Source organism: Molothrus aeneus, chromosome 9 (assembly GCF_037042795.1).
Source record: "Molothrus aeneus isolate 106 chromosome 9, BPBGC_Maene_1.0, whole genome shotgun sequence".
Taxonomy (NCBI): Eukaryota; Metazoa; Chordata; class Aves; order Passeriformes; family Icteridae; genus Molothrus; species Molothrus aeneus.
In genome coordinates this window covers 9,584,924-9,609,362 of record NC_089654.1, presented here as the reverse complement: position 1 = coordinate 9,609,362, position 24,439 = coordinate 9,584,924, and the positions used below count along the sequence as shown (strand labels likewise).

General features: G+C 41.8%; 1 protein-coding gene across 1 annotated transcript; it reads left to right on the top strand.

The window, feature by feature from the left end:
• The first annotated feature begins 3,268 nt into the window (after positions 1–3,268).
• On the top strand, positions 3,269–24,415 carry AKR1A1 (aldo-keto reductase family 1 member A1). Its single transcript, XM_066555716.1, has 9 exons — positions 3,269–3,379; positions 5,602–5,697; positions 11,915–12,034; positions 13,776–13,927; positions 15,886–16,081; positions 16,683–16,882; positions 17,913–17,985; positions 18,920–19,006; positions 22,541–24,415. Exons 2-9 carry the CDS (start codon positions 5,608–5,610, stop codon positions 22,604–22,606), a joined length of 984 nt encoding a protein of 327 aa, XP_066411813.1. The 5' UTR covers positions 3,269–3,379; positions 5,602–5,607; the 3' UTR covers positions 22,607–24,415.
• Positions 24,416–24,439: the final 24 nt, after the last annotated feature.

The window sequence follows — 24,439 nt, the reverse complement described above, 5'->3', positions numbered from 1 at the left end:
TCAGTGATTCCGCCATGAGCACCATCTTTGAATCCAAGAGTGAAGAAGCAGTTTGGTACTTTTTAAGGGCCAAATTCTGAATTTAAATGTGAAAGCTTTATTAAATAATGAATACTGAAAGCCATTAAGCCATATCAAGGACAAAAATGCTTGCTTCTGTCAAAAGTGATAAATGTGGTCACCAACTGATTTTTACTCATCTGGTTTGCAGTTTACAGTTTTGTTTCTTATACCTGTTAAAACTTGATTATAAATTGTAATGAGTAGAAAACCACAAAGGATTAACAAACTTTAAATGTTTATCATCAAGATCACTGTGTAGTGTTGCTGGGTGACCATACCCATGTGGTGGTTCACCCAGAGGTGACTCATTTTGGGATCAGGTGAAATTAATCCTTAAATAATGAAAGCAAATAACATGCATATATGGACTCAGGAAAAAATCTGCACTCACTTTCATGCAACTAATTTATCTACTTCTATTGCTATAGAACGCTTAATCTTTTACAGGAAGAAGTTTACTTTCTTAACATCAGTGTTCTCATGAGAATTGAGGTCTATATATTGAGACATGTATGTACTTCCCCATCACCTCAGGACAATGAACCTGTGAACAGATTAACCCCTGAAAGGTCAGGCAGTCCTAATCAAAACCTCCAGAACAATGTTGTCCCACTGCAACTCCAGCATGTTTACCAACGGACAAAGCAGTAATGACTTTCTCATGGTTTCTGACTCCTTTAATGCTTGTTATGTTCATTTCTCTTACTTTCAGATGCACAATATACCCACTATGCTCTGCAGGCTGTTCCAGGTTTGTGCTGTAAGCATTGCCTTTCCATTCATATGTCTGTGGCCTCATTACTTTTGATTAATTTCTGAGCTTGTCTTTCCAGATGTCAGTTTTTGGAGGTTTTGGAATAATAAGTTGTCGAGGCCACTCTTTGTTCAGCGAGCACCTGGGTTTCTGTAGTCTTTCTCAACCTTTAGATGTAGGATGCTACTCAGATTAAAACAATTGTGTTTTCCAGGAAAGAAAGGGCATGTCTACCCCCGCAGGTGCTGGAAGGATGGAGTTCTCTCCCCACAGCAGTGTAATTGTGCTGTCGTGTTCTGCTAAAATAGCTGCCAGACAGGATCAGCTTGTACCTGATTAGCATGGAGCATCAGAGCCCAGTGCAGGCCTCTCTGCACCCATCCACTCAGACAGGGACACAATAAGTACTTCATCTTTCAACAAAGAGGAGCTGGCAGGCCCTGCAGTGCCAGAGCAGTGAAACTACCCAAACTGGGAGCCAAACTATCTTTCACATCCATCATGTTGATCACAGTATCTCCCATGTATCTTAGTTGGGAATGTGCCCCTGATGTGCAAAACAAATGCCCTGCTGTGTGTAAAAAGAAAGGCAAAGAAACTGGACCTGTTTCAGAACATTACCACACATTTGAGTTTCCATGCATTTGAGAATGGTTTTGTATAAGACTATCAAAGATTTCCAGAATAAGATAAACTTAGCTGGAATAGTAATGGATTTGGCAACACTGGGCATGCCCCTGGAGCACACAGCAGAGGTAGTCTCTGCATGCCCTCAAAAGCCAGCACACTGGCACACCCCACACATGCCCTGTGGAGTTCATCACTGCATGTGCCAAAAGCCCACTGAGTCCTGAGTGTACCAAACCTCCTACAAACACATGGCACCACCAGAGGCACAGTCAGAGTGAGTCCTGGCCATGTGGGGACAATTTAATTTAATATGACAAGTTCCATGGGGCATTTATGCACAAGTAGCTGGTGCACAATTATTTTAATGAAAACAACTGCATGTCATTAAATATAAAATACACATATTAGCTTTCCTTGTTTGAATCAAGTGAAGATTCTATTTCTAGGTCAAAATTACCACTTCTCTGCATATTTTTTTCAATTAACAGGCTATTACTCTATGTTTGGATAACCACTGCTTTTTGATGACAAAATGTTTCAGTCTTCTTTACCTTTTCTCTTTTACTCCCCTATTAAATTACTGGAGGCTGAGGTATGTTAAAGTTTTCATATGTGAGATTTACATAATTCAAGCATCTTCTTTTGCTTGAAGACTGTGGATTTTCAAATGGATGTGATTGCCAGGGTCTTCATAAAAATAAATCAAACTCAGCAGTGATTCCTCCCCCTTCATTCTTTCATTTCCTGCTTCCTGTTATTTATAATTGTTGCCTTGTCCTTGCACTTTTCTTCCACTTTCCTTTATTTCGTCAAAACAGGCTGTGCAACAGAAAAATCTGGTCACATGCATGTCCAAGAGATTAATTGACCTTTGTGCCTTTAAGCCTCCTGAGCAGTTCAAACAGCTCAGAACAGCAAAGACAGAATCTGCAGCAGATTTATCTCTCTGGAAATAAGTAACAGGCTCTTCAAAGCTCCATCAGAGGTATCAATTGCCTTATTTCTGATCTAATCTTACTTTAAGTTCTGAATCTTTATAAATTGCTTGTAAAGATGGAATCCTGGAGTAGAAGTCAAAAGTGATTCTCAGTTTTTAGTTGTGTTTAGGATTGGGTGCACAGTTGATTCTCGATTACAGGCCAAAGTCTGTTTCAGCAGAAGGCTTTGACTTCGCAGTAGCAGAGCTGTCCCTGCCCAGCAGTGAAAGCACTCAGCTGAACCGACCTGCTTTAATCTCACTGCGGTCCCGGTCCCGAGCAAACAAGGAAATGAATTCCTGCCCATCTGCAAGGAGAAGAGCCCCATCCTTCTCGGAAAGTGCGACTTCTCTATACAGCTTAGAGCACAAAAGCTGAAGCAAAACGAGTGCAATCAGCCTTTCACTTTTCCTGGATTCCTGTTATACAGGTCTGCAAATAAAACTAGGTATAGTTGGTATTCCTACAAGTAGAAACGGCTTCAAGAGGCCACGACAAACAGCAGTCGGGGAGATGCAAACCCTTCTTGTCGAATTTATGGGCCGGAGCCGTCTTTTGTCGCTTCCCCCCTTGTGGTGCCCATCGCATTTATCGCTTCACCGCTCGGCGGGAGCGGCGAGGCTGGGGCGGCCTGAGCTTCCCGACGGGAACCGGGCCGGGAGGGCACAGGAGATCAGCGGGGCAAACCCGATGAGAAACAGGATGGGTCGGTGCCGGAGGCCCGATGAGTTACGGGGAGCGGGTCGGTGCCGGGGAGCCCCGCCGGGGGCAGAGCCGTGAGGGCAGCTCAGCCGCGCTAAACCCCCACGGATGGACTTTCACATTTGAACCCGCCAGCGGCACCCGCGCTGCCCCAGCCCGCGGCCTGCGGAGCGTTCCCGGCGGAAGCGGAAGGGCCGGGCAGCAGCCGGAGCAGCGGCCTCAGTAACGGCGGTAGCAGCGGTCGGTACCGGCGGTGAGTGCGGGAACGCTGCGGGGGCTGCGGGGCCGCCTTATCAGCCCTCCCCCGCCCCCCGCGCCGGGCGGGCGCGCCCTGCGCCGCCCCGATAAGGGGCAGGGGGGCGCGCTTGGCCCCTCTGGGGAGTCAGAATGCAGAGGGGTTATCCCTGAGCTGTGCGGCAGAAGCTGCTCGGCTACAGCGATTTAAGTATTGCTAATATGTACCTATTTGCATCTCTATACATATTAATGGCATGTATAGCTATGGTTGCTTTACTGCTAAAGACTCGTTGCTTTAGGTTAAAAATGAGCTGTAGCTGCGGGTTGATGAACCGGGGTAGTTTGCATTACTGTAGTTATTGATGCATCCTCTCAGCCTTACACTGTCCCTGAGTTACTCTGAGCTTTAATCCCTTTATGTGAATGTGGCAGTAGATTGGTGATGCTATTCCATAACCATATCTTACTTGTCCAAAATTAGTTTGCTTTTATGTTTGTGTTTATCTCTGCCCTTCTAAGAAGAGGTTTTCAGCTTTTTAATGAACTGAATAATTATGGCTAGCATCATAAGTGTGATTCTCCTAAATTCCCTATTTTAGGGAAGAATCTGAGTGGAAAGTATTAATTAACATATTTTTTCCAGTGTCTGCCATTCTGATGTGTTCCATTCTTCCAGAGGCTATAGTTCAAATCTCTCTGTGGTGTTAATGTCCAATCCTACATGAAGCAAGATGGTTCTTAAAAAATGTGCTGATGCTAGTTATTGATTAAACGTGTACCTTGTCTTCTGGGCTGAACTCTTACCTTTAAGATGATTGCATAACATGGTTGTGTAAAGCATACAGTTGGTATCTTATTTGTATTATAGACCAAAGTGAATGAAAAAGCCTTGCATTTTTAGTTGTGTTGCTTGATGCAAGATGTCTTTATTTAGGCAACTAAATTCAGGTGAACAGCACCCACTTGCATGTAGCTGGCTACAAAATGGCTGTGCAAGTTCAGAGTAGAAGAGAATACTGTTGGCACCATCACCCTGTCTTCTCTGATCTCCTACCCCAATAAAACAGATGTACACCTGCAGTTTGGTTCACCAGTGATTGTCTCCAGCACCAATAGCTGGATTTAGTTCAGCACAAATCCAGGGCTATTAGTTCAGTGTCATGATTGCCTTGCACCAGGAGGTGCTGGCCCTTACAATCCTGACAAGAAAGGCACTCAGACTCTAAGGTATCATCTCAAATGATGCTTTTAGAGCTAACCCTTTAAAGAAAGAGGAGAGTGTTGATGATTGTGCACCCCTTCAGGTGCTGGGAGCCCCAGCTTGTGCAGCATTGGGCAGATCTCACGCAGCACAGTGTGCAGACCCTGTCCATAGCAGGGGTTACCCTGTTTTGGTCATTTGAGCTGCTGGGGATTCTTTTACAAGAAAACACCTTTATTCATCACTTCTGCTGTCAGACAGAAAGGATGCTTGCCGGAGAACTTCCTGCATTTTTAGATAAAGGCATGATACATAGGTAGCATAGGTGTAGGTACAAAGTGTCGGCGACCTGCAGACTGCTGTTACAGGTTGCTGCTGAGCTTATCCTGCAGCTTGTGCATCCCACAGCACCAGGCTGGGCGTGGAGTGCAGCACAAGATGAGCCTGGATCTACTCGGGTTAACTGTCACAGGGATCCCCAGCCCCTTGGTGTACAATGGCCTTCAGGTCAGGATCACTCCAACAGCTCCTGAATGTCTGAAAAACAAGTGTGCTATCTGGCATCTGCTATTAAATCTACAAAAGTGTGACTTGAGAAGCTAAGCAAGAAATTGGAAGCATAAACTCTGTGTGAACACATCCATCAGCTGAGACCTAATTATGTGAGGAAAATGACAATACTGAGAAAGCAGACCTATTTTGGGATAGTGTGCTACATCCATTCCTCCTACATACTCAGATGTAACTAGCATTGCATTCTTCCACTCTTGGTTATTTTTGTTGCTTTTTGTTGTTTTTTGGATGCAGCAGAGCTTGGGAAGTAACTGAAATCAGCTAGCCAGCTTTGGAGCTCATCCTGACTGCAGTTTCTTTTTAACTGTTTGAGCAGAAACATAGATTGTGAGGATGTTGAGACATGCTGTAAGCCCTTCCTTTGCTGATGAAAAAACTTTGCCACTGTGAGCAGAAAAAATAAATTGTAAATTGTTGCAACTTAAAGAATTGCTGCAAAACTCTTTGTTCTTTTTACTCTTTAGGCAAAAATGCCTGCAACATGTGACTTCGTTACACTCCACACTGGGCAGAAGATGCCTCTCGTGGGACTGGGAACCTGGAAAAGTGACCGTGGCCAAGTAAGCAGGGAACAATATGATACTGTGCTCTCAACTAGTATGTGTGCTTGTGCACTTTTTCTGAAGGTCCCAGATCTGAGGCCTGTATCCTTTGCTTGAGCTGTTCTAGTCTTGAGTCCACTGGAGTTGAATGTATGTATGTGCATGACTAAAGCCTAAGGGACAAAGACAGCAGATCTTTCCAGAAAGGAAGATCCCTTCAGACTTGTTATCCCTGGCCTTGGGCAGTGGAGCTCTGGGACATAAACCCAGAAGAAGACCAGTGAATGGTGTTTCTATAACGTGGTGCTGGACTCTTCCACTGGCAAGTCCTCAGGCTGCCGGTCTGACCAGACACCCCTCTGGCTTAGGCTGATGACTCAGCAGAAAGCAATATTTTGGGAGGCAGAAACTCAAGTTGTTCTTGTATTAAGTCCTGTTCCAGCAGCCAGCCAATGGTTAGCAGGAAAACAAAGAATTTGCTTGGGTCAGCCTGCTTTCAGAATAAGAAGGCTCATGTATCATTAGACATTCACTCTGCTTCTGAATGCATTGAATTGGCAACAATTGGAAACAATTCTGTGTGTTACTACAAACAGCCTGTGGGAATGTTTATGTGCTCCATGGTGTGCCTGCTATTGTAATGCTTCTCCCCTTTGTCTGTCTTTTTGTATCTCTTTCATTTAGCTAAAAGATACATTTTTTGGGGAAGAAATTGTATGTACTTCCTGTGAAAGGTAATGTCCACTGCTTGGTGGAATTCCTAGCTGGTATTCAAAGAATTGTAGAATCACAGAATGGTTTGGGTTGGAAGAGACCTTAAAGACCATCTAGTTCCAATTCCCTGCTGTGGGCAGGGAGACCCTTCCGCTAGACCAGGTTGCTCAGAGGTCAATCCACCCTGGCCTCGAACATTTCCAGGGATGGGGCATCCACAGCTTCTCTGGGTTATGCACACCACTTTATGTTTATGCAGTAAATGGATGTCTCACTGCTACTCCTGTGTGTGAGCTTTAAGGTGTTTTTTGGAGTGTGTTGGATGACATTGTGCTCATGACTGAGAGGGAAAGTTAAAACTCTTCTCAAGACGTGCAATTCTCTTGTGCCAGCTAGAAGAAAAGGTGGGAAACAAGCTATGAAAATTAAATCTATTCAGAGCCATTTTACTATGGGTTTTCCTGTCCAAACAATTGTCAGGACAGTGGATCTGTTGGGAATAGTTGTACTAATGTGGAAGCTGGGTTGGTGTGAGAGCTCAGTCAACCTCTTAAATGAGGAAAAGGGTGAATGTGCAGCTTTGCCATTTAAAACATCAAATGACAGCTGAATTAAGTTTGTTAACATGCACAAACTTAATGGATTAATTTCTGTGCACTCAAAACAGTTAAGTATGCTTTGTCTAAAGCAAATGTCTGAAACTAAACAAAATATGAATGTGTTGTTTATTCTGTGAACTAATTGTTCTGAAAAACGTGTGGCTTTAGAAAGGAACCAGGACAGATCCTGTTTGTGCATAATTTAAACCTAATTCAGTTGGATTTTGCCATAATCAGCAGTGCTGCTGGCAGCTGAACCCCACACAGGATCCAGCCATCTTCTCTGTGTTTCCTTGGAAGTCACTGGGAGTCACTTCTTTGGAATATCTGCTGTCTTCAAAGACTTCCTTGTAGAATGTATTGAAGACAAAATCTAGGAAGTGCAGTGGAAAGGGCCAGAGTTACAGAAGTTGCTGCTATTCCTATGGAATAAATGAATTTCTGCTTACCAGTTTTGAAAATTCAGGGGCATAGCAGCAATTTGGCAGTGTCCAGATGATTTACCCTTAAAAAGCCATGATGTAGCTCAGGGATAATAACTGCTATTATGAATTAAAGACTAGGGGCCAAAAACCCAAAGAAGCAGAAGAATTAGCATTGATTAAATTTGGTTTAGCTGTTTCCCAAGTAGAGGCTATTTATCAACAGCTCTTTTGTTCAAGTGCTGCATTAGAAGTAAGTGTGGAAATGGATGGCTTTTAAATTATTTCGGGTAAATATTTTGCAGATTGTAATTCTTTCCCTTGCCAAGCTTGAGTAATTTCTTTATTACTGCTGTTACTGTTCCTGACTGTAAACAAGCCTTGACCTTGTAGACAGATCTTAGCAGTCCAGTACAAAGGTGTCATTGCAGTCCCAGTTTCCTAGATATTAATAGGGGGAAAATAATTGAATCTAATTCCATGTTGAAAGGATTTTATAGGATTGACACCATATAAAATAATAGGATGTTTTGTGTTTTACATGATCAAGTGCTAGAAGAGAAATTTGTTTTGCATGTTTCCATAGGGATATGATGGAGGGCTGTTGAATGGAAGGGAGCACAGTACAGAAATTTATGAACTGGCAGCATGAATCAGTTCAAAGAGAAATCCATTCAGACAGGAATATCAAGAATATCAGTACTGTGCTTTTTGATATTGCAGCTGGATTAGCTGTAATCCTTTAATGCTTTGTTCTCTTCTCTCAAGTGAGCCATGCTTTCAACCTGGAGGATTGATCCCCACCTGATGAGCAGCCTAACCTGAGTGGCAGAGGCTGGTTCTGTGGGACAGGGAGACACAGGGTTTGTATTTCTGTGTGAAACCTTGGAAAAACCGAGGAGAAGTGCACCTCAGAAAACCAGTCAGACAGGGTGTCTTGTGACAGGATTGCAGCTTCAGGGGAGAATGTTTAGTTCTTGAAATTTGTTAGTACAGAGAATCCTGGTTACGGGCACAAAAAATTCACTGCTCTTGAGGAAGGGACTTATAGTCAACATTTGAAGGATAAGAGGCAAACCTCTTTATTTTAGGGAACACCACCTTTTAAATTGGCATTATTTATCTCATGGTGTGAGTTCCTTTTCAGCCAATTTTGATGCAATTTTTAGAAACTGTGATACAGCAGCGCTTGGGTTCTGGTCATAGTGCATCTGAACATCACGTGCACTGATTGTGATTGTTTTTTTCCTACTTCCTCTCAGCAAAATAACTGCTAAAATGTGTCAACTTTGCAGGAAGCAGGGGTGGCTGGTCAGAGCCTTTTCTTTCCCAGTAGTATTGAACTGTTAAGAGTGGAAATCTCTTCATATTGGCTTGGGACTGTGCACAAGAGGCTCCTGATTCACTTGAACTGTGTGTTGCCTGGAAGTATAAAGATGGCTTGTTAGTTTTTTAACCTTGGGAGAGGCAAATTGAAGAATTGGAAATCTAGTAATGAATATTATAATTAATGGGGACTTACAGATTGTATCTGAATCTGCTACTGATATTGTGTTCATCCATCTTCAAAAGAAGGTGGGTGACAAGACCAAGTCCCTTACTGGAGTGTTTAGATGGGACTATAGTTCCTTGGACTTTGCTATAAAGTGGAGGAGGATGAGGCTCCAACTGCAATACCTGTGTCTGTTTTGGGGCAAACCATTTGAAGAAAGGCATGAAACAGCTGATGAGACAGCAGCAACAGAGATGCAAGGTTTGGGAAAGGTGAGTTGTGATGAAAGGGGGAAGTACCTGCAGTTATGTGGTCAAGAGAGGTGTGAGAGGAGCTGTGCACTTTGCAAATGTGGGAAAAGCCCTCACAAAGGGCAAGCTGTGAATTTCATCTCTGGGAGGAATGGGATGTGGCATCAGGGCCATCTATGTGAGTTGTCTAAAAGACTTTGAGCAGAAAGATTTCAAAGCATTGGAATAGACTGCCTGTCACAAGAAGGGCTATGACAAAGGTGTGTGGGAGTGGTCTGGATTTACTCTGCCCAGCTGAGGGCCTTGAGGGTAGACTGGAAGATGCCTAAAGATCCATTCAGATGTACTTTTAGTAAAACCTAACTTTTTAGTTCTGTGGGGATGGATTGGTGAGTCACTTGAGTCACTTGTGAGACTCAACTTGCCTAATACAAAGTAAACTCGCTAATTGTTCCTTTCATAGCAGTATTGACAGGCTAAACTAAAGAATATATGGAAAGTTTGAAGGATCCTTTGGCTATTTGTACTTCACAACAACAATACCCACAGGCATATCTTCAACTGCCTCTGTTGTGTTTTTGTTCTCTACCCCCTACCATGAAATGCATATACCTCTCTAAAGCTAATCTCAAAAATACAGAACTTCTTGTTAAAAAAAGTACTTTTTTAAAAACATACATCTATATGTTATTATTTTTCCCCTCCAAAAATAGCCTTTTTTTTTCATGTTTCCTCTCAATTGTTTGCCTTTTGTGTGGAACAGGAGCTCTCAGTTCACATTGAAATGTCTTAGTAGGCTGGGAATAGCTTACCCAAATACAGATTATTTTTGTCAGCTCCAAACCTTATTTAAATTATCAGTTCCAGTTCTTCAGTGCTAGAAATTTCTCAAAACATGCTGATAAAAAAATACAGCCTCTTGTTGATCTCTTTGCAAAGACATGTTTGGAGTGCTTTATCACTGTTTTTCTGTGAGTGGTGCCTACTTTCATTTATGGTAAACTTTGTGCCTGTTTGATTAAAAAAGAGTATTAATCTGATACAGGAGATAGGGGGTTCCAGACACAGAACATTTTTTTCTGTCCCTCTCCACAAATCTCATCTTTTTGGAGGATAGATATTGAGTCTTAAAAGCCCTTACTATGTCTCAAGTGATTTCAGGATTACCCTGCCCTTGATTTTCTAGTGACCTGAGAAATGTCTTTGTCAGGTGAAACAAGGACTGTAAGTACCATCCTGCTAGAGAAAGGAGGAGTTCACTGCTGTAATAGAAGTGCTTTGTCATCCTGGCTAAGGGAAACTGAGCTACACTCCAGTTTTCCTCTCAAAATGCCAAAGAATGTAGTCAGAATATCCTGTGTCTGCTTTTACTGCACTTCTTGACAAGAAAAACAAATCAAATCCACCAGCAGGAGAGAGCTCTCACATTTGATTCTCCATTGCCTTTTTGTAGCATCTGAAAGTAGGACTATAAACACCTTTGCTTGGTATTCCTAATTTTGTCAGCTTTAAATTGGAAAATGCTGGTACTTTAAGTTTTGAATCAAAGCCCTCTAGCCTTTGTCAATATATTTTTTTAATCTCAAGAGAGGTGTGATCTCACTTAACATTTATGGCCCTGTTGCATCAAGCCTTATACACAGGGTAATTTAGTCTCCCACAGTCTTGAGAGACAAGTTAGTGAGGTGCAATGTACAGAAATCCCTGTACAGATGGGGTTTATTATTCTTTCTGTAGTATTTCAGAAGGACAGATGTTAGAGAGAATGTGTGCTAACTGTCCACTGGAAGTTAAATGAAATAGATTTTATTAAATGGTCATCAGCCTAATGGGAGATGATGATTACACTGGCAACTGTAGTAATTCTTCATTCTTGCAATCATTTATAGAAAGTCTTTTTTTCAAAAGCTCCTTAGGAGTCCTCACAAAGATGCCATTCTGTGTTTCCTTCTGGTTTCTAGACTTGCTTCATATCTGAGGCCCCCATGAGAAGATATTTGTGAAGCTTGTGCTTCATTAGGGCTTTCAAAATCAGATTTGAAGTAACGTGCCTTGGTTTCCAAAAACCATTCTGGCTTTTGTGTGACAATATGGAGCAAGAGTTGTGTTGCTGTTGGCAACACCTTCATTGTCAGCAATGTTGAAAGCAGAATGTAAAGTTGTGAGCATCATCAGGAGTATCCCAGCAGCATGACTTTTGCTGTTGTGCAATTATGAGACAAGAAAGAAAAACGTTTCATAAAAGAGCATTGTCTTGGTAATTAAGTGTGAGTGGCTGAACCAAACTCAAACTGTGGTGATTTTGGAGTTAGAAGCCAGACTGTTTCTTTACTGGGCAAGAGGAAGTATAATCCAAATTTGATGTTGATTTGTCACTTTGGTCAGAAAAGTTGTCTTCCTAAGCCATGACTTATTTGAAAAGTGCTTCTTATAGCTCATTTTATATTTAAGAAAAGTGTAACAACTGTAGTGAAGAGTAGGGATTTGTTCTACCTGGTACATTACATTCTTGCATGCTGGCCCTGTGTGCACAATCCATTTGCTTGTTCCTCTTGGAGTGCCTGCCAGCAGTTTGCTCTTCCTCCCTAAGGACCACGCCACAGAAATTCCAGATCTTTGTGTTTGAATCTCATGACCTTAAACAGGTCTGTATTTTTTGGGAGATGTTCCTCACCAAGTCTCTTAGCATTCTTTAACTTTTCCCCAGTGCCACATCCCATTTCAGTGGCTGCATGGGCAGTGTGTTTGTGCTTGCAGGTGAAGGAGGCAGTGAAACACGCCCTCAGCGTGGGCTATCGCCACATCGACTGCGCAGCCGCCTACAGCAACGAAGCCGAGATCGGGGAGGCCTTCCAGGAGTGTGTGGGGCCCAGCAAGGTGAGAGCACAGGAACTGCCCTGCTCACTGTGTGCTGTGCCAAAGCTTACAGCTGTCCCCTGGGAGGGTCACAGTTGTGGCTTTGCCTGCTGGTCTCCCCCAGCTGTTTGCTGTTTATCAGGAGAAGGCATGAGAGAGGGCTTTCTCTCCTCTTCGAACCCTCCTGGCTGTCATGGGGACGGAAGATTGTCAGGGATATTTGGATGGAAGCTACAGAAAATGCTTTTGGTGGTGGTGGTGCTTTCTTTCCTCTTCCTGCTCCTTTTCCCCTAACAAAGTATCCCAATTTGGATTCTTTGGGGTTCCCAGAATCATTAGTTATAATGTATAATATTTGTCATGATTTATATGAAAAGTTACCCTGACTTTGCAGTCTAGCATGCAATGGGGGATAGCCACAGCAAATTTAGTTTTTTTGGTTATTGATAAAATATCAACTGTAGGTTTTTTGTTATAGATAAAATATAAGTGAGTAAATGTGGTGAATTTTAATTTTTTAAAACAGTGATAGCACATGAAAGGCTCATAAATGTGACTCCAGATCTGCACCTGAGAGTTTGAGGGCTAAGTATAATGTAATGTGACAGGCATTCCTATGCATGAGCTGAGGTGGAATCTTAAATTTATTCCCTGAAGGGACTGAAAGGATAACCTGTACAGCCTCACAGCTCATGGAAAGGAAGTTTTCATGTTCTTGCTTTCCTGCTGCTCCTGCCTTGGCTTTAGGGCAATCTCATGGTTATGTGCTTGAGAGAGGCTGTTTTCAGCTTGCCCCAGGGATTCCTCCCTATTAGGTGTGGTAACAATAGGAAGCATTTTGTTCAGTTCATATTAGCTAGTTAACTTAGAGCTAGAATTTGAATCAAAATTCTTTTAAAAAGAATTTTTAAATATCTTCCTTCTAAACACAACATCCTTGTGTGAAACACAGAAATAATTGAATAGTTGGAAGAGAGAAACTAAGGAATTAATAATTCTTCAAAATTCAAAAATTCTTCAAAATAGACTTGACTGAAGTTTTATCAGACATGAGACAGTGAGAAGTGTCCTTTCTGATGGAATTCTGTGCTTCTTTTTGCCCAATGTGATCTCCTTTTTGTATTTTATGCTCTCTAGATAACCAGTTCTCCATTGTTTTGTTTCTGGTTCTTACCCTTCCAGCACAGGGTCCAGGGCTCTCTGTTCTTAGTGTGTTCCTTCCACAGCCTAGAAACTCCAGTGCAGAGGTTTGGGCAATCTTCTGATTATTTTCCCACACTCTTTCCACAGGAAGCAATCTTGGTTTTTAGCTTGTGATGAGTAAAGTAAGTTAGCTGGCTGAACCTGGAAAATGTGAATTGTTAAATGGAAATTTGGAAATTTACATATGAATAAGCTGAGTAATCTTTCTTTTGGCCACATCACACTTAGTAATGGCTTTAACCCTTGAATTGGAAGGTTTGGAAGAGTGAGTATGTGGAAAGAAATTTTTTTGTTTTTCAAAACTTCTAATTGCTAAAGTATTTGATATACTTTAAGACTTGCCACTGTGTGTATTTTTCTGGCTCGTCTCCATCCAGTATATTTTTGAAAGGTTTAATTTTTAGGTTCCATGTGTTACCTTTAAAAAAAAAAAACACAACAAACATAACAAACCACAAAACTTCCGTTGTTCTCTTTGTTTTAAAACTAATTGGGGAATTCTTGCAATTCTCTTTCTGAACTTGCTCCAGTACATTATGGTCTCCTTCCTTTCTTGAAGGTTATTAAAAGGGAGGACCTGTTTGTAACATCAAAGCTCTGGAATACCAAGCACCACCCAGAAGATGTAGAGCCAGCACTGAGGAAAACACTTGGAGATATGAAACTGGATTACCTGGACCTGTACCTCATGCACTGGCCTCATGCCTTTGAGTAAGTTCTAGATGCAGAGGGCACAGAATGCAGAAACACCAGTTTTACATAAGTGGCTCATGTTATATCCTGAGGATGTTCTTTCTGAGCTGTGGATTTCTTCCTGTTTATGCTGCCTGCAAGGTGTTTTTTGGTGTTTAAAGTTTAAAACAGTCTAGTGTCTTCATCTAGGCACTGGAGAAGTGTAGCAGCTGTTCTTGGTTCTGCCATTGGCCTACCTGGTAACCTTGAGAAAATACCAGAACTGCTTTGTGCCTTAGTTGTCCTGATCTGGAAAATGGGAATTAAGTGCTTCATAAAGATAACACTTTTTACTTGTTATTAACTGTACTGGAGTGGACAAGCACATGCAGTATCGTGGTGGTATCTGTATGAGGTGGAAGTGAATTGTCTTCTTATGACACAAATTGCAGTAATTCTATGATTTGAGGAAATAAGAGACAAGCAAGCTTTCCAGTTAAATGTTAAATGCACTTATCCTACAATCCCATGACAAGCACAGTTCCATACTCTATTTCCTTGTAGATGTGGAAGTAGTTGTTTCCCCAGCCAACTACAATCAAAAAAAGGCAGGAGGAATAAATCTCCTTGCCAAAGGTTTGCATGGAGTCTTCACTCAAGCCCTTTGTTTATGGGGCCTCTGTTCTGCAAATCTGAGGATGTTTTTTCTCCTCCTTGTCATATGAAGTGAATTTTACAAATGTTATACACTAATGATAAGATGCAAGATGCTCAAAGTACAAATATATTCCTCAGCATAACAGAATGAGGAAGTGTTTTTAACTAGAACTGGTCTGGAGGAAGAGCTTGTAAAAATTCCTTCTGTTGTGCAACAGGTTTGCTTTTCTTTTGCTTGAAAAAAACTGCCCCGTCAAACATTGCTTTGATAATGACACGGAACACAAATTATGTACATTTAGATAGTACTAATATTTAAATTTAGACTATATTGTGGCACTGTTGACATAATTGACAATCTAATAAAGTAGTTTCATTTCTTTTCTCATTGGAAACACTATATTCTGCAGTTTTCCATTATTTCTATGTAACTGTTTTAATGTGTGCTTATTATAATGTCAGTTGCATTGGGAGGCTAAGCTAAGGAATGTTATTTACAGAAAAATTAAAACAGACTTCCAGGTGAAAATCACAGTGCCTTTAGGTCTTGAAAATTATTCTCACTTAATACAGTACTCTTGACATATGAAGCTGCTCTTCTGACTTGGGAGCTCATAAGGTTTTCAGAGTTATTTCTGGTTCTAGATTTACCAGTGACATGAAGAACCATCTCCCCTTGTCTCCAAGTACTACTGTTTCTCACACCATTCACTGCTGAGCTAGAGCACTGTAAGAGTCTCATTGCTGAGCTACCAGAGTCCTGTGGTGATTATGGTGATATATATATATATATATATTTTAATGTGTTGACTAATTGGAAGGAAACACACCCAACCTATAAACAACATGTACGTGTTAAGACTTCTGGGAGAATCTGTGCTGGTATTGAGTAGTGACACAGCTACAGAGTCCAGAGGGAGTGGGAAGGCCAGTATCCTTTGAAAACAGTTTCTCCTAGATAGCTCTTAAACCCAGATCCATTTGGTAGCAACTTCAAGCCGTCCTCTGAGTTGCTGCTCCCTAAATCAGCTGTTTTATGGGGATCAAAGTGTGCAAAGCGCTGCTGCTGTGTGTACAGTGGTTTATCAGTTCTCTGTAGTCACTGCTGTATAGGTGAGTACTTCAAAGTGCTGTGTAACAACTTTATGTAGGAAAGACTGTCTTGTGTAATAACTGCTTATAGGTTAAGTCATGTAATGGAATTGAACAGATTCATTCAGTTTGTACTCTGTCCTTCAGACTATGTAGAAACTTTTAAGACTACTGTGAGGAAGGTTTCTTTGAGTGAAGAACTAAAATAATTTGGTGCATGTACTTACACTTCACCTTTGATGCTGTAGACGAGGGGACAATCTCTTCCCAAAGAATCCCGATAACACGATGCGTTACGACTACATTGATTATAAGGAGACCTGGAAGGCTATGGAGAAACTGGTGGAGAAAGGTCTTGTGAAAGCCATTGGGCTGTCAAACTTCAACAGTCGGCAGATTGATGATGTGCTAAGTGTGGCTACTGTGAAGCCAGCTGTGCTCCAGGTAAGGTGGATAAAGGAGACAAATACCTTTCCTGTCTGTCCATAAGAGTGAAGAATTTGCAAACCAATGTCGTGTGTTTAGAACAAGAGGTGCAGCTTCTTATTTGCAGGGAAGAATATAGCCAGCTCTGCAGGAGCAGGCACACAGAGGCTGTCTTTCCGGGCAGATTGGAAAGGAAGTCTACACCCATGTTCTGTGGGCATTTATACCTGCTTAGATAAACAGGTCTTTGGAAGACTTAATCTTCCATGTGAGGAACAATTTAGTCTGTAAAAAGGAAAGATTGTGAGGGAGTAATTTGAATCCCTACTGCATATAAATTCCTTGCTTGTTGGATGATCTCTTTGGTACCAAGGCAAAGTCCAGCACCAAGCTTAGGTAATCTGTTCTTTGTTTCCTATAAGCTTAGCCTACCAGACACTTCTTTCTCCTGGTAGTGACTTGAGTTGCTAAGGTTAACTTAAACCTTATCCTCATAAGGTTTTCTGGAATCTGGAATAAACTCCTGTGATATGTTTGTTCTTTTGTGCTTGACTTCCTGTTTACTTCATTGTATGTTGGTATCTGTTCTGTAGCCACTCATTGTGGGTCATTTTAACAGGTGGAATGCCATCCTTACCTAGCTCAGAACGAGCTGATTGCTCACTGCCAGAAGCGAGGACTGGTGGTCACTGCCTACAGTCCCCTTGGCTCTCCGGATCGCATGTGGAAACACCCGGATGAGCCTGTGCTGCTAGAGGAACCTGGGGTCAAAAAAATTGCTGAAAAATACAGCAAATCACCTGCACAGATTGTCCTCAGGTACAGAATAATTGTGAGAGAGGTGGTGTTTGGGACACAGCCTTCAGTCAAGCAAAACATACAGGCTAGAAGGAATCTACTTAAAGTTTGTCAGGGAGGGGTTAAAATCATAGGGAGTGTCAAAAGCAAACCCCACTTGGTGCTTGTTTTACAAAACTGGTAGAGTTGGTCCTGCCTTAGGGCAGCTAGGCTAGATCAGAGGGGTCCATTCAGGGCCTGGTTCCATGTCTGAGATAGTTCACATGGACTGTTGCCATGTCTGGGACAGTACCTTTTCTGCTGGGAAATAGCAGTAGGACAGTTAAGGCAGCAGTGTACCATATCTGAGTGCTCCCCACTGAATTTGCATCTGGCTGGTTCCCTGAAGCCTCTAGTGCTTGCTTCTGCACTCAGGTGGGCTCCCAGGAAGAGGGGCTGAGGAAAAGACTTGCCTCCTTTGCACTGAAGAACTATTTGCTGTTTTGTTTTTATATAGCCAGGTACTGGATATTACAGTGACTGAGTGATAGCCAGAATGTGATCAGCACCTTGTAAACTAAAATTGGATTTCTATCCTCATTTTTCTTGACTGGCTTTTTATCCATCAGTATCACTACCACAGTCTTGGGTAGTAGCACGTTACCCAGAGAGCAGAATGTGTTCAAGATTTTGTGCTCAAGCCACTAGATAGGCATTTTAGGGATCTGGGTTTTCATTTAGTTTCTGAGTGGTTGTCAGGTTAGAACTTGCTTGAAATGCCTAAGTATTTTTTTCTGACTGTTTCTTGGGCTTTTAGGTTAAAACAGTTGAAACCTGGGTGCTTGTTCCAAGGCACAAACATCTTCCCCTCTCTGATTAATTCAATTGTTACTGTCTTGCTTGAGCTTGGACCTACCAGGTCCTAATACAATGCAGGGCTATGTCACTCCTGTGGAGATTTTTATTTCACAGGAGTGGCATCTCTGCTGCCAGAGATTATTACTCAACCAAAATAAATACTTGTTGTCCCTGGACTGCACACACAGACAAAGTCTCTCACCTCCTCTTGCAGATGGCAAGTGCAGCGTAAAGTGGTTGTCATTCCCAAGAGTGTCACTCCTGCTCGCATTCAGCAGAATCTGCAGGTAAGCTGAAATGGAGGAGTTTCAGAAATGCCCTTTCCATGTGAGTAACTGCTATACTGCCCTACAACTTGCAGAGCAGCAAGCTGAGGCACTTGGTTCATACTTGTTCCATCAGTGTACGCACATGCTGGGGAGGGAGGGTAAAGATGCTTTTTGGAAACAAAGGATGTGTTTTAAGCAACTCAGTGTGTGTGTGTAATGTGCACATGCACAGTCTTGTTATCAGAAGGTAAAGAATGTACTTTGTAGAGGTCTAAATGAAAAATCTGTACTTAAATTTTTTTGAGATGCAAATTTATTGAAACAGGGAGTCTTCAAACTACGCTCAGTGACTCTTATTTATGAGTAATAGTTGCTCTATCCTGCAAGTGAGGTCTGGTGAGTACTTCTCCAGCAAACTGCCATTCTAGTGATGCTGAAGGAGTAAGTGTGGTTCACTTCTGCTCTGAAGTAGAGACTTCAGAAATTATTTGAAAACCCTGACTTTAAATAATCTTGAGGGATGTTTCTGAATCACCTCCTTGGATCTTTTTTCATAAAGATTGGCTGGTTACATACTTGTTTTTAAGTAAGGAGTTTTTCATGTAACTGTTATTACACCCATTAATCCGAATTCTGGCATATAGCGTGCTGCTAGAAATCTCAACCAATTCCTATAAATTCTGCAGTTGCTTGAGGTATAGATCTACATGGAAACAGAATATTTATTGAATAGGCAGCACTTACTGTGAGAAACAGTCCCACTGCTTTCTACCTTAGTGGTGGAGCACTGTGCAGTACCAGTGTAAGCTTAGAGCTGGAAGGTGTGTGAACAGCTCAGACTTTAAGCCTTTGCTTTGGTGTTTGTTATAATTGCAATTTCACATTTATTAGCAGAAAACAAACTGATGGCAACCTATGGTTATTGAGTAAAGCCTCTGGCTTTTGTTCTCAGGTGTTTGACTTCAGCCTCACAGCAGAGGAGATGAGCCACATTGGAAACCTGAATAAAAACTGGCGTTACATCGTGCCAATGATTACGGTAAATTTCTTGTGTTTCTAATAGTTTTCATTATGTGCAGATGGCCACCACTTGGGATTTTTACAGTTTTGTTTCTTTAGTGTTCCCATCAGAGCTACTGACTCATAAGAACACTGCATCTTCTTAGGGTATATAAGATGAAAGAATTTTTCAAAAGCTGGGTACAGAAAAGGCAGCTTGTTTGAAAACTTTTGTCCTGTGTTTTGGACATGGGTGGCTCTCTCTTGAGTTCTCTTTACTGATCCCATGGGTCTTTAAGTCAGATGGGCAAGTTGCTCATCTTCAAATCTCACCAAACTCCTGCTGATTTGTTCTTCTAAGTCCAAGCATGGCATTCCTCCAGAAGTACTCCTTGTGCCAGCTGTCACTATCAACTTTGCACCATAAACCTCTAAGATCAGTGAAGACTCAGGGTGCTGCTGCTTCTCCACATCCATGGTGGAAGTTACATGAGGGAATTCATCCCCTCCTCTCTGCTGCATGTCTCCCTTTTCAGAATCTGTTGTAATGACCTTTCTCCAATGTAAGGAGTTTGGATTAGGCTGTTCTATTTTTCTTCCCAAATCCATTAGCTGCAGCATCTTTCAGCATCAGTAATTTACTGTGTCACACGAACTCTTGCCTCATGTGCTAGCAGATGCCAGTTTGTTTTTAGAGAAGCTGCTGCATTGTAAGCATTGAAGTCCCCTTGGTCTTTATTACATTAGAGGAACTAAACTTTTTCCTTTTCCCTCATTGCAAAATGCCAAGAAATGCCTTGTTATCTCCTGTCTTTAGAGTGTTTCTCATTTCTTCTTGTCCTGCTTCTGACTTTACAACAGAAAGCTGTTGCTGTTCCTGGTATACATCACTGGCCAGGATATGGCAACTGTAACAAGTTGTTGTAGTTGTGCTATAATGAAACTGAAGTGATTTATCCCTTCTGTGCCATACACTACACTGTACAGATACAGGAAATCTCAGCAAATTTGGGAGCTGTTAGGCACAGTCTGGCCTCTTCAGTGCTTTGCCTGTAAATTATCCTTCAGTAGTGTCTTCTGGCTGTAGGAATTCCTTGGAGAAAGCTTTTCTTCAGGATTTATCATTGTGGGTTTTTTGAATGCTTGAGAGTATATCAGTGACCAGCCCAAGTTGGAAAAGAAGCTGTGAATGTGTGGGAATGATTGTCTCATATCAAGGGTAGATACGTGTTACAGCTTTCACTGTTTGTCATGCTTACATGAGCCTCAAGGCCATCCTTTTAACTGTATGTGTGCATAAATATAAACCTTCACATCCCTGCAGCCAAAATTCTCTCTGTGTTTATGGATCAGGAATCTGTATACCAAACAAGCAGCTTAGCTGCTGATCTGTGAGAATGGGGCATTGACAAGCACACCTGCTGCTGACAACACGTTTCTTTCAAGTGTTTTGCTACTCATGCTGCAAACAAAGTTATTTTGAAACTGCAAAATACATTTAAATGTAGCCTGGCTTGAATGAGCCAGGGATAATTCATGTGCTTTTGTTACCTGGGAGACCTGATCAGATCACAGGGATTCACAAAGGAGAGATGAAATGCAGTTCAAAGTGGCAGCCCATCCAGCTTGAGAAAGGGTGAATGTGATGCAGCTGGGCTTCAAAGATATTGCCATATTGTCAGATAATGAGACAGGAAGAAACAAGATGAGTGCAGTTAAATCACAGCTCTGTAGCTCTAAGATCTCTAATGGAACCTTTTGTCTCCTGCCCATCCCTTCTGGGCTTATTGGAAAGAATTTTCATCAACTGTGAATTAAAATTCCTGTCTAACCTTTCATGCCTATCTCTGCTATGAATCTTAGGGTTTGGTTTTCAAAGTGTGATATGACAGTGACAAGAGAGCTCCTATCATAACTGAAGAGACAGTTCTTCTTGGCTTTACTTCATTGATCTATAGCCACAAGTTCTTAAAATTGTGCCACTCTCTTCCTCCTTGTGTATGTTTAAAGCCTGAGGGGAGGCTATTACACTGCATATAGACAAAGTTGCTTCTTACTTTTAACTGTTCATTATCTGGATAGAATTTGGAAGTTACCTTGCACCAATCTGAAATCCAAACCTTTGGAAACATATAATTGGCCAAGGAATATACTTAAGTGAAACTTAAATGACTGTCAGGCCAGGAGAGGAGGAATGTAGTGAGCACATCATGATCTCTTTTTAAGTGTTAGCTACTGCTGATCTGCAGGTGTGTTCATTGCTGATTTTATCCCCCTCTCCTTCTCTCACATTCCTGGAGTAGACTGGAATCAGTGGTGTGAAACATTGCTTCTGGCAGCTGCTGTCTTGGCCTGCTGTGAACAAGAATTCTTGCCTGTTCTTTGTGGACAAATATGCAGGGGGACAGAACTGGGGGGAGAGTGAAGAATATGAATTCTAGGAATATGAGGAAGCTGTTGGTTTTCAAGAGAACTTGAGGAAACCTGAAGCTACTGTGACACTTCTGTCCTGTTTTAAGGATTGCCTTCCGCTGAGAGCCTCATTGCAGCTCTATTTTAATCGGAGCGTTAGTCAAATGTTACACGGTAACATCCTTGTTCTGTGCTCTGCAGTGCCCCCAGGTGACTCCTTTCATTTAAACAGCTCATTGCAGGAATTCCAGTCGCTTTGAAATGCAGGTTTTATATTCAAAACTAATGGGGCACTTGCTAGTGGATACTTGATTTGGAAGTCCCTGTGAATTCCTCTGTGCCCATAACACTTCGAATGATCACTACCATCACCTTTTATATGTATAAAATCAAGGATTTCTCTAATATAACTTTTATTGGGGCATTAGTTGTTTAATTTAAGTTTTGGCTGGATGGTGCTTGCCTGACATGTGGGGAGGTGTGTGCTGTGGGCCAGTGCTGCACCCAGACTTCCCCAAAAGTTACAGATGAGGTTTTAGCTCAGCCACACGGAAGTTGGGGGTGTCGCAATGGACTTGGTGCAACAGAAATGCAAGTTGTCCATCTGAATGCTTTGAGGGATGTAGGAACTGAGACTTCTGCATGGCCACGTCTGCTTTTGGGCCAGCCCAAGTCTCTGGTTATCTGTGAATATTGGTTTCAGTGCTCCCATTTTACAGCTGGACAAGTTGGTCTTCTGTGGAAATGTTCATAAAAGGAGTTCAGTGACACTTTTAATGCCTCAGTAAATGACCCTGAACAAACCTCTCAATGTGTTTCATCTTATCCATCTCTAAAATTGGCAGCCCAGCATTTCTCTATCATGGAAACATGGACAAAGGCTCCAACTCCAATCAAGTGTTTTGAAGTGTGCATGTTATGACACTTAGTAACACCTAGAAGGCACAAGGCCTTTAACTACCCTTAGTCTAATTCTTCCAGTCTCTGCAGTGAGAGACTCTTGCTCTAGGCTACAGAAGGTGTCTTTTCTTTCAAGAAAGGCTAAGAGGACCCAGATTTCTGGGATACAAAGTTTTAGAAATCTAAATCATGGAGAACTTGAAACTGCAAGTAAGAGTGTATTTTATCTTTCTGACTTGAGTCTGTCTTGTTTATTTCACAGGTGGATGGAAAGCTTGTAGCCAGAGATGCTGGACACCCCCACTACCCCTTCAATGACCCCTATTAACTACTGGAAAATACGGTGTTAAAGTAATGCTCCAGTAATTGCCTTTCCACAAAGTAATTGTTGCCACGATTTTTTGACAGTTGCCACTGTCCAAATGAAAACCTTCCTTCCCAAGTGGGTTTTCTACAATGTACTACTTCTAATCCACCTCCTGCCTGGAGATCCTGTAGCTTCTGTTCCAAATTTATGGATTTTTTACAATGACTGCTGGCTGGCTCCTGGAGGCATCAGATCTTTTGCAGATTAGATAAAGAGTGAAGGAGTCTAAGTCAAGTTCCAGACACATTGTTATCAGACAAGGGCATTACTTTGGTTACTACTGTGAAACGGTTTAGAAAACTTCAGTTACTACCATGATGAGGGGAAAAAAAGGGTGAAGGTGTGAAAGTTTTTTAAGGCTAAAGAATTGCTCAGCCATCAACCTTGATATCTTTATTAATAATTTTTTACAGAGGGAATAAAGTGAAAGGTGCTACAATTGCACTATGTCCATAAACTATTCATTAAAACCAAGTAATCAGCCATGCCCAGTGCTTTTATCCACTTCATAGTACTTTTGGGACCTAGAGTTGTCAATTTTCTCTTTCTTTTAATTTGCCTGTAGATTTGAGCAGAATAAAAGCAGACCCTGGAGCAGGCCTTCAGGGCAATTCTCTCTCTTGCTTGTCACAGTGCTGGGTTTCAGCTCTGACAGCAGCTCTGATCCTATCGCAAAAACCTCAAGAACTTTTCAGCAAGTCTTGCAGAAAAACATCCTGCTTTTCCTGTGAAGCTGTCCAGCGTTTCTTTACCAAAGACATCTATTTTGAGTCCTGGAAGGTCACAAAATTAGTTCCTAATTGTACAGTAAGACCAAAGACCTTTCAGAGCTCCCAATGTTTTAATGTTGCATTTTTGGCTGCTGCCAAAAAGTGTCTTTGGTTGATGCTGAGGAGAGCTGCTCCTGTCTCCTGCTGTACCACTGACCTGCTGGTAACTCGGGGTGAGTCATTTGCCTTCTGTGCCTGTTTTCCTACTGGCTATGTCTCTGTGTTCCCCTGACAGGGACTAATTTGCTGAGTGCTGATGCACCCTTGGACTGGAACTCTAAGCACAGTTTTCTTTTGTGTCAGTCTCCTAAGGAATTGCTGGTCATCTGAGCACAAAGAGCATGAGGTGTTAGTACCTACCTGTGCTCTGGTGGTGACAGTTTCTGTGGCCTTAGAAACATCAACACTTTATTTTTCTCTACCTGTTAAATAGGATTAATTTTTTCTCACGGTAGTAGCAAGCAATTAGAAAAATATTACTGTATATCAAATAGTTAAAAAGTTAAAGAATTAGACACTTTAATTTGGATACCCTCATTTGCAATAGGCCTATAGCAGATCCATGCATTCATTTTGAGTTAAAGCCTTCTCAGGTAATTCCTGCCCTGGGCCTCACAAAGGGCAGCTGAATTGCAAAAAAAAGAGTGACACCCATTTATCACTCCTTCTAAACCGCAGGCAAAATTTCAGGAACTCCTGGTCCATTGTAAAATGTTTCCTAATTCCTGATGAATTTGCCTCAGTGCAGGAAGCCACCTCATTTAGGATTCTTTACTAGACTGGACATTTTATCCAAAGGAAAATTAAATTCTTGTTGGTTTTTTAAATTGTTCTACTCAAACGTGGTGACTTTGAATACGGTTCTTGTTGCAATCATTAGGTAAGCAACTGTACTTTGAAGGCACTCTGCAGACTGCAGTCATCCTGCCAAGGACAGTGGTTTTTCTTGCTTGTTTCACTTGCATGTTTGCTTGTTTAAATAAATTCTGTACTCATTGTATGACTTTGAGACTTTTTCCCTCCC

Excerpts from the sequence above, each read along its gene's own strand:
- AKR1A1 (XM_066555716.1), top strand. The coding sequence starts at position 5,608 with ATGCCTGCAACATGTGACTTCGTTACACTCCACACTGGGCAGAAGATG. Across the intron at positions 16,082-16,682 it reads TGAAGCCAGCTGTGCTCCAG|GTGGAATGCCATCCTTACCT; the intron begins GTAAGGTGGATA and ends TCATTTTAACAG. Across the intron at positions 16,883-17,912 it reads CCTGCACAGATTGTCCTCAG|ATGGCAAGTGCAGCGTAAAG; the intron begins GTACAGAATAAT and ends CTCCTCTTGCAG.